Below are 13,191 nucleotides of genomic sequence, written 5' to 3'. Positions count from 1 at the left end.
TTGTTAGGATAATGTTTTACAACAAATCCAAACTGTGAGAGTTCTGTTTCAGCTACTACTAGCAGCTGGAAAAAGAAAAAGTATGTAAATGAATTATGAAGAATGCGGGAGAAAATACTGTCTCTGTTAATCTCATGCCTTTGTCCTAAGTACATACAGATTGTGTTATCAACCTTTCAGTCAGAAGAAACACTATAATTTCCTTTTGGTTGAATACCCAGGTTCATATAAGATGGCAGTTTAATCTTGAATATTTGCCCCAAAAAGATACAAAGGTATAAAACTTTTAACAAGTTATAGAAGACAATTCATAGTATGTACAGTTTTGTTGTTTGTTTGTTTGTTTTTATAAGTTGTAGTGGGTGATCTTAATTATATTTGCACAGTGCAGGTGCTAGGAACATTCTTCAGATACTTATTCTTGACTGAGTAGATGATTGTAGAAATACTTTTCCTGATATATGCTTTAATCCAGAAATAACTTGTTTCTATGTGCCTGCACTCATGTAGTTGAATAAATGTTAGTTTTCTTAATGATTGACCTTTATTAATAGTAGCTATGAAAATTATTTACAGTAGCAGTAGGCACAAAACTAAAAGATAGGTTTTCCTTTCAGTCTCTTAACCCTTCTAAATACCACACAAAAGCTTGCATGGGAGAAAAAATACGGGCTAGGATAATGAGCTTCATCTCCAGCAGAGGGGAGGCCAACGCAGCTATAAAAAATGGCTGATAATGCTAAATCATTTTGCTCTGATGAATCTTGGTCTCCCCTAACTGCATGATTGTAGTTGAAGTACTGTGCTGTATATTCATCTGCTTACTACAACTGAACTGCTGGAAAGACAAATTTGGCTCACTGCATGTTGAGAAACTACTTTATCTTTTCTATTAATAGAGTACTTGCATCTTAATTCTAAATGTTTTTCTGAAGATTTTACCTTTTAATACTGGTGTGCGATGATTCTTTCCAGTTTGTTTGTATAGCCCAGCAAGATTATTGCCGCATCCTCAATCAAGTGGAAAGAACATGCAGAAGGTGAAGAGGAAGGGGAGATTGTGATGGTGAAGGAGCACAGGGAGCTTGATCGCACTGGAACAAGAAAAGGTCACATTGTCATCAAGGTAAAAGAAAAAGAGGGAGCGTCTTGCAAAAATCTGTGTTCTATAAACTTCTTAACTGGCAAATTAGGTCCAGGATTAGTTGAGAGATATATTATAAAATATTTATTTGGAAATAGACAGTTAATGTTTCTTGGTTTTCTCTTTACAGTTATGCACACTGATAACTAGGTGATTTCTATGGAATTCTATTACAGATATTATTTACATTTCTTACCACAGTGGTTAAGCTTCTATGTTTGCTTAGCTCATCAGTCAATAGATGCCAATATTCTTTCTAGTGTAATGCATCTTCAATATGTTACGAGAAAACAAATTTGCATTATTGAAAATCTATTTTAATAACTAGTTTTTGTTGTTGTTTTGGTGGTTTTGTTGTGTTTTTTTTATTTTTTTTGTAGGAACAGCTGAAAGGTTAACAATGCATTTGGTGAAGAACACTCAGTGGTGGATCCAACATTCATAGAAGACTTCCTGTTGACATATCGGACCTTCTTTCCAGCCCAATGGAAGTGGGCAAGAGTTGTTGGAGTGGTTCAATGACCCCAGCCTCAGGGATAAGGTTAGATCCCCCTGTTAGCATTTGCATTGAAACATAGGCTATTAAGAATAAAATAAGGTTTAGAAGGAGTGACTAAACAGAGTAAGACACAAATAGCTAGTGACATATTTTAGTTGCAGAATATATGGATGAAACTAAGAAATATTTTTTCCTTATTTAGTGTATTTTATTTCAGTACTAATGTGTCCAGGCAAGGTTAATTAGCTAGTTTTACCTCACTGTGTTTTACAACATAACTTAGTTGCTTGCAGATATAGGGAAAGTTTTTTTCAATAACTAGTATTTTTATTTAATATAATTCAGTAGAATTCTATCATGTCTTGAAATTTGAGCATATAACTAAGTTCTGTTTTCCATACATAATACTAGTTAAAACAACTTTGCCAACATTTTGTGATAATTTATTTTTGTATAAAGACGATAGAAAATATAGCCATTGTTAAGAATCTATTGAGCTTTATACAGCATTAAAAAAACCCCACCCAAACACAAGAAAGAAATCAAACATCCTCTTCTCTAAACAAAAATACCATGATGGAAGAATAAGGCCCTATATATGAGGCTATACTGTGCTTCACACTGTAATGTTTATTTTCACTTGTATATGACTTTCTCATAGGTTAAAAAAAAACTAGTAAAAATTTCCAGATGTTTTTTTCAAATTTGAAATCAAGGGAATTATATCAACAAGTTTAAAGAGAAATTGGTTTTCAATTTTTATTTAAATCAGGATATTTCTTCTACAAAATGCTAGTATATCTGTGCCTTCGAGGAAGGATCTTACATTTGGCAGAGAGGATAGACTTGGCAGCTAATGTCGTTTAGCATAGCCTTGTTACAGCTTCAGAGCTTTAATGCTGGAGTTCATCTTAAAACTTATTTTCTTGTCCTCCAATGCATAATCCCCTCAGCCTCCGTAAAAGCATGAGCCAGCGCGGTTGCTGGTATCAGGTATGAAAACAGAGCAGCTCTTTGTCTGCTGCCTCAATAACCAACCGTTTCTGACACCGAGTAGGGCTGACAAAAAGGCAGGAGTCAGAGAACAGCTTGGACAAGCGGAGATAAGCGAGAGGAGAACATGGAAGATTTTGGCTGTTTTGTATTAAGGGCTGATAGGCAGTGAGGAGAGGGAAAAGGGGGGAGTAAAACTTCCTGAGGATAATCCGAACTTGGTAAGAATCAGACTGCGATATTTGAGATCCAGCCATAGTGAGGATTTTGCCCAGCAGCAGGGCACTTGACTTTATAGCTTTAATCCTCTTTTAATGCTGTGTCTCATTGTGACACAAGTAATGACATTCTTCTGGAAGTCACTCTTCAACCCTTTCCAGCGCAGTGTCTTTTGGGTGCAGTAGAAAGTCCCAACTTTGACAGCAGCATTGATATTGAAGCTGTCACTGCAGTGATTTAAAATATATTATATGGTATGGCTTGTAACTTCCCAGCCAATTTTAAAAACCTGCAATTAGTCTAAATTTAACCAGACACTGTCTGGATCTTCCAATGTCATCCACATTAATGAAAAACACCACAGATGTTTAACGGAAAGGAAGGTCATCTTCAATTTCAAAGGTGGAAAAATCTCAAATACGTCAGAAATACCACCCTTAGCCTACATCCCTGTGGGTGAGAGCTGCAGCACGTAGTGTGTGCAGTTGGCTCCTGTTACAAATCTGAACTCTCGAGGAGTTCTGAAGTGCTTGATTACTTTGGGGCAATTTCAACAATTCTTCTGAATTCACTTCCCTTTCTGGGATAAAGGGAAATTATTGGAAACTATAGACACAATAAACTCTACAGCTCCCATGATGGTGGCAGGTTTTGGTTTTTGGATGCCTCATGTCAAACCTTTAGCATAAGAGACCGCAGAGGTTTAGATTTTGTGTGGATGCAGAGAACGAACAGTGGTTAGCATTACCTGAATAAAATTGATAGGTGATTTTCTTCTTAAGCTTTAGTTTTGAAATGTTTAGGAGCTTTCCCCTACTAACCTGTTTTCCCATCATAAGAGAAGAAATGCAGCCGTATTTTTAAGATAACTTTGAGTGGTACATCCATTTTGTATAGCATGAATCAATATTTATTCAAGACATAAAAAATTTTTAACTTCATCAGGACAAGTGCTAATGTTCCAAGCAAAATTACATACTGAGATAAAATTTTATAGTGGAAGCACATATTTTTTTAAAAATCTGACTCTTATTTTGTGACTTTACCTTCAGTACTGTTAATTGATAGTATTCCTTTAGGGTTTTTTCCTAAAAAAAACCACATAAAATACTAGCTAAGATCGTTCTGAACTTGATAATCATAGGTGCTTGGAGGTGGAGACAAAGGAGGAGTAGTAAACTGAAAGATTGACTCCAAGGAAAAGAATTGCATGTGTTTGCTGTTAAGTCCTCTTTCCTGCTTCTCACAATAGAACTTTTCTCCTGTCTCTCTAAACATACAGTAGCTCTTTTACACAGGTAAATGTCTAATGAAGTTAATGGTGGCTTATTTAAAGATTTGTGAGATTCAAGAGCTAATATAAAGCAGTATTGGAAGCTTTATGATGATGTGCTCAAAGAATTAAGCAGATTTGGAAATGGACATGAACAGGAAATTGTTGTTAAGTCAGAAATGGATTTAGCTCATTGCCTTCTACCTGTGTACTCTATTCCCTGCTCAAAGTTGATACATCCAGTGTTAGTGTTCTCACCCATAGTATTCTTTATGAAATAAAACATACAATTGCATATACAAGTAAAAGCAATTTTAATACCTAATTCGTTCCGTCCTCCTGGTAAATGATTGTGTATTAGTAAAGTGAAGTTTAAGAGTGTGTGTGTTTATATATGTGTGTATATATAAATATTTTGGATTCCAGTGGAAATTTACAGGGGCTTCTGGGAGCAGTATTTTCAAAGGACTTAGCACTAGCACTGTTCTGGATATTCCTGGAAAATATTTATATTCTTGATTAATTTTCAGGTTACACGGGTAGTATTGTTGTGGGTGAACAATCACTTCAATGATTTTGAAGGAGATCCTGCTATGACTCGATTTCTGGAAGAATTTGAGAACAATTTGGAGAGGGAGGTAAGAATTGAGGGTGTGTTTTTTTTCTGACAGTTTGGGATGGCAAGGAGTAGCCAGGCTGTTGTTGTACGTAACTCATTATGCTTTTCTTTTGTAGAAAATGGGTGGACATTTGAGGCTGTTAAATATTGCTTGTGCTGCTAAAGCTAAACGAAGATTGATAACCTTAACGAAGCCATCTCGAGAAGCCCCTTTGCCTTTTATCTTGCTGGGAGGGTCAGAAAAGGGGTTTGGAATCTTTGTTGACAGTGTAGATTTTGGTAGCAAAGCTACAGAAGCAGGCTTGAAACGTGGAGACCAGGTATGTAGTTTGAAAATGTCTTTTTTTTCCCCTTTTTCATTTCCTTTCTCTTCTCTACATAAAAATAACACTACCCATCTGCATTTTTAGATACTGGAAGTGAATGGTCAAACTTTGAAAATATTCAGCTGTCAAAAGCCATGGAAATCCTTAGAAATAACACTCATCTGTCTATCACTGTGAAAACCAATTTATTTGGTAAGTTTGTGTGTACTTTTTGTTCTAATTTCTGTTCTAATTTAGATGGAGTCTTTTTAATGGTTTAAAATAGCTTTGTTTGGAAACACTTTTGTTTTGAAACACTTTTGTACTGGCGAGAATAGGAAAAGGAGGCTTTTGTAGGTCCTGAAATACCTTAGTTCAAAAACGCAGAGGAAAAATTTATGAATAGGGTCTTACGTAAAATGACTTCACTCTCACAAGCGTGTGTTTCTGGATTAAGAGGAACTCTTGCCACCATTTAGCGCAAACTTATAAAACACATTTGTATGTGTGACTTGTAGGCCTTCCTCAAGGAAGAAGCCTCTTCTGGAGTTTCAGCTGATGTTAATCTGCTGAATTTGGTTATAGTTTTTCAGTCCATGCCTGAAAAAGCATGACAAGGATAATAAAAACTTTCTTGCTAGCTAGATGAAAACAATCTCTCTGCCCTCCAAATCTATTCTCTTCGTTTGTCTCTAACAAACACTAAAGCAGTCATGAAGGAGTCTTTAGGCAGCTCAGGACCTTGGCTAGCATCATAAGTAATTGACAGCTTGTGTGTTTTGTTTGTTTTTTACCACTGGATGCTTGAGTTATATAAATAATTTAGTGATATGTTCCCCAAGTATGTCTTTCAGGATCAAGTTGGTGCAAATAAGTAGGGCAGAATATTACCACGGGATGTCACTGCACTAACTGCTGATGAAATGTGCTTAGCTTATCTCTAAAAGTAATTTGTCAGATCTATTTCCTGGTGATTGTTTTTGCTTTGCAATAAAGATTCTAATATTTCAATTGTTTCTAATAATGAAGGCATTTCTTAATATATCTGTATATGCTTGTTTAGAAGTATGTGCTTGTTTCTCAATACATATAAATTCTATGTGACCATCCTTCACACACTAGGTTTTTGGATCTTATGTGTTGCTTTAGTATGTTTAAGACTAAACCAGATTTCTTCAGAAGTTGTATTTTTCTAAGTTTTTAATCTTGTTGCTCCACTGCAAACACTGAAATCATATCCCAGTAGAGTTTCAGAGCAGTTATTTTCTGTGTATTGCATGTAGTATTCCTCATTAGCAAATCCCAAAAGGAGTTTCCTTTTTTTAACAACATCTTCTTATCTCTATCTAATTTGTCTCTCCAGCCCCCAGCTCCTTTTCTACAGTACAACTATTGGCTTGGATTACTCTCATCCGCTTTTCTTTGTGTGTCTTATTAGAAGCTTTTGAAGTCCCGTGGTAATTTATTGTGTACTTCTGAAGACAAAGATGAATTTTAAGGACAAAATGAATACATAATAGTAAAACCTAGCCCCTAATACTCATCCTCACCTGGTTGCCCTTGTTCTTACTTTTTCTACAATTCCTTGGTTTTGATTATCAGTTTTATTTTATGATTACAAATCAACTCCTCAGATGACTTTTCCATTTATATATGGAGACTTCCTCTCATACTCAGAATATGTGATGCGATCTCCAGATCAGTTTTGTTTGATTTGTTTAGGCATATCAACATTTTTGTGAAGCTAAAAGTTGCAGTAGAAGAACTAATTCACAAATTCATCAGGTATTTCTGCCTCAGAGATGACTCTTTGCTAGGAAACTGAGGACAGTCTGAGAGGTCTTTTTGTGGCAGGTGGCCACAACAGCCCTGTCAAACATCCGAGGTGTCCCAGTAGCCTCATACTTTCTTCTACTTTCTTTATGACTTTGTTGCGGTTTCCGTTCTGATTTTTTTAATCTTGTTGCTAATAATTTCTTGTCCATCTGAAAGCTTCGTTGCTGGCTATCAGTTTAAAAGCATCCTCCTCAGTTAGTTTTTCTCTCATTTTTGTCTGTGCATGCTACTATTCTGCAGGAGCTTGTGTCTTTGGTTGAAAAGTCAAAGTCATTCTGTTGACACCATCCATGCAACCACAGGGTCATCTAGTGTATTTCTATTCTGAGCTGAGCCAATTTACTGATTTTCTGATTCATACTATGGAAAAATGAATGTCTTAAAAAAAAATTAAGTTTAAAAAAAAATCTTACATCTAAACTCATTTAGAATATCCTAATCAATTTTTTGTAATGATTAATATCAAATTGTCTGGTACGCAGAGATTTTTTACATTTTTGTTCTTTTCCTTTCCTCCCTTTTCCTGTCTTGTGCAGTTTTTAAAGAACTCTTAACACGGTTGTCAGAGGAAAAAAGAAATGGTGCTCCCCACCTGCCTAAAATTGGTGACATTAAAAAGGCGAGTCGTTATTCCATCCCAGACCTTGCCGTAGATGTGGAGCAGGTAATAGGATTAGAAAAAGTAAATAAGAAAAGTAAAGCCAACACAGTTGGGGGAAGAAATAAATTAAAGAAGATACTCGACAAGACTCGAATCAGTATTCTGCCTCAGAAACCATACAAGTGAGTGTTTTATTTCCTCTTAAGTATTTCCTTTGTGTTAAATTTTAATAATTTCTCCTGATACTTATAATTTGTCATAATACTTTATTTATTAATGCAAAACATGCTTATATCTGAAAAAATATTCTAGAAAATTCTAGTCAGAATATTTGAATGATCATAGACTATTAAAAATGCAGCTCCTGACATCAATATGGAAGTATTTTACTACTTATAGATAAAGTGATGGCACAAATACTTTTTCATGTCATTTACTGTTTCCTTTTAAGAGGACTGTTAACTTGAAGCATCCCAGGCAATTAATTTCAGAATAACTCTGCAAGGAGGTTTGCTTGCAAATGGTTGGTAGAAGCAATTATTTCAATTTTTATATTGCAGTGGTCTTTAAGAATTTCTGCATACTGCTGTAGGGGAGACTGAGGTTAAAATTTTAACATGGGTGCTTTGATAAAATTGAGGTCTTTTTTAAATGAAAGCTAAATATGATATCTGATATCTTTTGTTCTGTGAACACATTTTAGAAATAGAGTTCTGATTAGGATTGTTGGGAACAGTAGAAGAATACGGTTTATATGGTTTTATGAGGAGTCTGGTTCTTGGCCAAGACAAATGGCATCGATGGGAAAAATGAATTGTAGAAGGTAGTTGATGTGTAATCAGTGTTTTCTCTTTCATTTTTCTTTTCTGTGTGCCATTGAGTAAGAACTCTATTCTATGTAAATTTGTGAAAAGACACTTGTGCTGAAATCTAGGATTTTTTCCTGCTAGTACTGTTTAAAAAAATAAGAGTTTGCTTGACTGATGTTAGGTATTCTCTACTAAATGAATACTGTTCTGAAACATTATAGATAGAATGTTAGTAGTATAAAGATTAAATGATTATAAATTATTATATCCAAATAATGAATCTTTCTTAAACTGATGCAGATACGTTTGAGCAGAGGAGAATCTGTAAATCCTTGTTTTATGTTGTTTATGTCTTACCAGTCTTGTATGTTTGTTCCTCTGAGCCATCCATACTGTTGGGTGTGATTTTTGTGTTGTTCACCATTGTTCACAGCTTTTGCATTAAATTTTCTTCTTGATTTTCTTTTTTTTGCTTTGATTCATTTCATTTTTGCACTTTTTCTGTGCAGGGACCTCTTTGGGTAAGACTCAGAAAAACAGTACCCTTGACCTATTTTCTTTTCCTTTTTCTAGCTTTACTTTGTGTGTTATATATAGCAATTTGTCTGCAAAGCCTGTTGACATTCAGTTGTTTGTGTCTGCACGGTTTCTGCATAGAGATGTGTAGCTGTAGACTCTCCTGTTTGTGCTTTTTTTTCTTTGTATTGCTCAGAAACTTCTGCTTTGTTTTTCCTAATAATTAACGGTAGCGCATATATTAAGGGATTTTATCTATTCTCACGTGTTTTTAAATACCAAAAACCAAGAGGGATGAAAAAGCTGATTTACTCATTAATTAAAGTAAGTATTTAAAGACTTCATGAGTCAGGTAGCTTATGAGGTGAAACTGTCCACGTTTACTTGAACATGAATAATGCAGAAGTCTCCAGTGCTTCCAGAATGTATCCAGATAAAACCAATCTTTAAACCAGAATGAGGTCACTCTTAGGGGGAGCTTGTCTGCTTCGTGAGACGGTAAATCAGTATCAAAGATGAATCAATTTGAGCAGGAGATGATGCCTTCCTTCTGTCTTGCTTTTTAGTTCAGTAATGCCCAGTAACTTCCCGAACTGAGCAAGCAGCACCATTTCCTCTGCATCTACTGGGAAATCTCCTTGTCGCTGCTGGCTATGAAGCATCTCTTGAAGTGTGCTTCTGGCTACAGCCTACACTCAAGCTCTTTGCTTTCTTTTCTAATCCAGAGTGTTTTTGTGGTTTGTAGGCTCAGTTGCTCCAAGTAAGAATTAAACACGACTCCCACCTCCATCTCGAACAAAGTTCTGCCTGGTCCATAGCGCAGCATCCCGAACAAAGAAGCAGCCCCCCTCTCTCCTCTCTATTTGCAGCCCTGCAGTGGGATGCACAGTATACTGTATTTTGAAACAAGAAGCATTCAGACAGCTCTACCATTCCCTAATCCCCTCTACCCTGTTTGTCATTCATCGGGAAAATTACTTAGTTAATGCCATTTCTCTGCTTGGCAAATCCATACAGAAAGCAATAGAAATGCCTTTCCTTTGAAACCATGATCATCTTCCACCGGCATAATAAAATATTTTATCTAACAGCAGGGGCAGTTGATCTTCCTGGGACCCAGAGTTTTCCAATGATGCTATTTGTATCTGAAATTTCTGGGGTTCGTTTCTTGTTTGCTTAAGTTAGAACTCACACAGATTCTGATTTAAGTTTTAAAAAAAGAGTAAACTGAGTGTAAGGTAAATACTTTTCAATTTAGTATATGAATGCTTAAAATTGAGAAGAATTTTAAGAACTTTGTGTTTTGTTTGGTTGTTGTTGTGGGTTTTTGTTTGTTTTTTTTGGTTTGTTTTTTGTTTTTTTTTTTTTAAACCTGACATTTGTTAGTTGGTCCACTTTACTGAAGCTGTTTTGGTCATGACACACAGAATAGATATGAGATTACATAACACTGACAAACGACAAAATGAATACATAATGTAAATGAAACTATTAATATCAGGGGGAGAGTCACGTTGTCTTCGTTTGATTCACATTTAGAGGAAATGCTGGTGTTGGCACATTTATGAGATTTATTATATGTTTGTTTAGAACTACCAGAAAGCGTTTTGAGGTTTGGGGGCTTTGGGGTTTTTTGTTTAGTTGAGATTTTTTTATTTACGTGTGGAGTGGTTCCTACTTGAAAGACAAGACGTTGATTGCTGGGAATGCTTTTAGTTGTAGTGAAAGACTTACTTGCTTGTGGCTTAGTGTAAAAGTGCTGTGTGCTGAGTTGATCACCACTGCTTGTCACCACCGTATTTTGTGCTTTGTATGCAAGTGCAAAAATACAGATGTTCAGATTCAGCTTAACTTCTGATTGAGAGAGAATTCAAGAACTTTTATTTTTTAGTGGACTTGAGTGTTTCTGTCACCCTCATGGCTTGGGGTTTACACTTTGTCAAATATTTCGGTAATACAGTTATGTTGTTTTTTAAAAAGAAAACGACTAGAAAACCCAAGCACATCATACAGAGATACTCCTCCAACGTTTTTCAAGTTGCATTGCCTTCTAAAAAGCAGCTGCTGTGCCTGTGTAATTAAAATTGTCTTCAGTGCCCAGAGATAGCACCTAGCTTCCCAGAGTACTGTTCAATTGGTAGCACTTAAAGAAGTGGTACAAGAGTGTACTGGGTAAAGTAATTCATTGGTAAGCACAAAAGGATGCTTGTGCTGTAACAGCTCAACAGGGATAATTATCAGGCCCTTAATTACTTCTGTTTAGGTTTTCTGAGGATGGATAGAATGCTAGACAGAAGCTTAAGTGCCCAAAATTAGGGTACAAATGGTCATTTGTGTTGCATCGTTTAATTTAGTAGCTTGACTTCTTAGAGTTGCAGCAGTTTGCAATGAAATGTAAGTTCTGGTTTATGCTTTATTTACGTGTGTAGATACAGATTTACATGTGTTATCCTTTTAAAAAGGCTTTGCCTATGGTGGCTAAATTTTTTCTTAATTTTGTTTTCTATAATGACTGCCATTCAACATTTTACACCCTCAGAGTATTTTATTAAGGATTGGCAGCTTTATATAGAAAAGTTCAATGGCTAGCTCCAACTTCATCCTTCACTTGCTGGTTATGAACTCAAAAGCAATGAGCGAATTAGTGCCTGCTATCATATGATTATAGCTTTGTCTCTGATCCAGCTAGCACTGCTGACCTCCTTAGATACCCTGCCTTTTACAGTTTAAAAGACAGAATCCTTCACCTTTGTCACAGAATACTTTATTTACAACTATCAGGTGCTTTGGAGAGGATACTTGTAGCTCCTAAGTGCGGATGCTTACCTTCCGAGTTAGCTGGCATCCCTTCGGTCACATTCAGTGAAGAGATCTTAAGGTCTTAGGAAACAGCGCTGAGGGGACAGCAGTATTAGTCAAAGTTAGGGTGTTGGGATGATGCAAGAATGATGCGGTATGTACCAGCCTTTGAATAAAGATCTTAGCCGCTGTGAGAAATTGTCAGAAAGTAATGAGCCTAGCAGCTCCTCAGAGCTTAGTGGTGAACATGAGAATCTTCTGGCAGTGAGAGCCACAGATCTAATCACTTTGAGTGGACATTTGGATGCTGTTGACAAAACTAGACAGCAAACATTGTTGTTTGGAGAATTTTACCTTCTAAATATACTAACAATTGGAAGTGTGATAACGTAGCAATATAGACATCTCTGCATCCCTGTAGTATAGCCCAAGCTCTGAATGTCTGTAAGTTCTGATTTTGTTTCTTTCTGGACAAAGTGACATTGGAATTGGTCAGTCTCAGGATGACAGCATTGTGGGACTGAGGCAAACGAAGCACATTCCTCCTGCTTTACCTGTCAGTGGAACCCTGTCATCCAGTAATCCTGATCTACTGCAGTCTCATCACCGCATCTTAGACTTCAATACTACTCCAGGTAAGAATCCTTTTGTTGCTGTTCTTGACCTTATAATTTCCTTTTTTTTTTTTCTTTCCTGGACTTCCAGAGTGTGAATTTTTAACTGTATGCTGTCGCCCACAGATTAGCCACACAGAATTTATTGCATTTGCTCCAATATACTTTACCCAAATGTATTAGATGTCTATTTTTCAAGTATGTTGCATACTGAGTGCCTCTTCTTGCCTGAATACTCTTGGCCACTGAAAAATTGTTTTGCTTGGTATTTTATAATTTGCCCTGATAGATCAGTCTTGTAAAGGCTGCAGTATTTTCAAATAGCACAGTAGATCATTAGCTGACAGTGGAGCAAAAAGGCATTGGACTGGGACACAGGACACGTCTTTCAGTCTTTTTCTGACAGACTTCTATAATCTTATACTACAGCTGTAAGGGACAGTTTCAAAGTTCCCTATTAGTCATAGATTCATAGATTTCTAGGTTGGAAAAGACCTTAGAGATCATCCAGTCCAACCATCCCTAATCCCCCATTAAACCATATCCCTAAGTAGTTCATCCACCCTTTTCTTAAATGCATTCAGGGATGCGGACTCAACCACCTCCCTGGGCAGCCTATTCCAGTGGCTGACAACCCTTTCAGAGAAGAAATTCTTTCTAACATCCAACCTGTACCTCCCCTGACTAAGCTTATACCCATTTCCTCTTGTTCTATCACCCATCACTAATGTAAAGATCCCTTCCCCTACCTCCCCACCATCCCTTCTCAAGTATTTGTAGGCTGTAATCAGGTCTCCCCTCAGCCTCCTCTTCTCCAGGCTAAACAGCCCCAACTCCCTCAGCCGCTCCCCATAAGTTTTATTTTCCAGCCCCTTGACCAGTTTAGTCGCCCTTCTCTGGATCCGCTCCAGGAGCTCAATATCTCTCTTAAAGAGAGGGGCCCAAAACTGGACACGATATTCCA

At 36.6% G+C, this 13,191-nt stretch overlaps 1 protein-coding gene across 1 annotated transcript in view; it reads left to right on the top strand.

The window, feature by feature from the left end:
* The window catches only part of RAPGEF2 (Rap guanine nucleotide exchange factor 2), a 201,007-nt gene that overhangs the window by 166,243 nt on the left and 21,573 nt on the right, over nt 1–13,191 (top strand). Inside the window, 12 exon segments of the mRNA XM_086611761.1 lie at nt 976–1,040; nt 1,042–1,125; nt 1,523–1,551; nt 1,554–1,616; nt 1,619–1,642; nt 1,645–1,685; nt 4,659–4,766; nt 4,864–5,067; nt 5,158–5,173; nt 5,176–5,265; nt 7,425–7,671; nt 12,091–12,248. Of these exon segments, the coding sequence (XP_086467887.1) occupies nt 976–1,040; nt 1,042–1,125; nt 1,523–1,551; nt 1,554–1,616; nt 1,619–1,642; nt 1,645–1,685; nt 4,659–4,766; nt 4,864–5,067; nt 5,158–5,173; nt 5,176–5,265; nt 7,425–7,671; nt 12,091–12,248 (1,129 nt within the window).

The sequence above is a fragment of the Tauraco erythrolophus genome, chromosome 5 (genome assembly GCF_009769465.1).
Source record: "Tauraco erythrolophus isolate bTauEry1 chromosome 5, bTauEry1.pri, whole genome shotgun sequence".
Taxonomy (NCBI): Eukaryota; Metazoa; Chordata; class Aves; order Musophagiformes; family Musophagidae; genus Tauraco; species Tauraco erythrolophus.
This window is presented reverse-complemented; position numbering and strand designations above follow the sequence as displayed.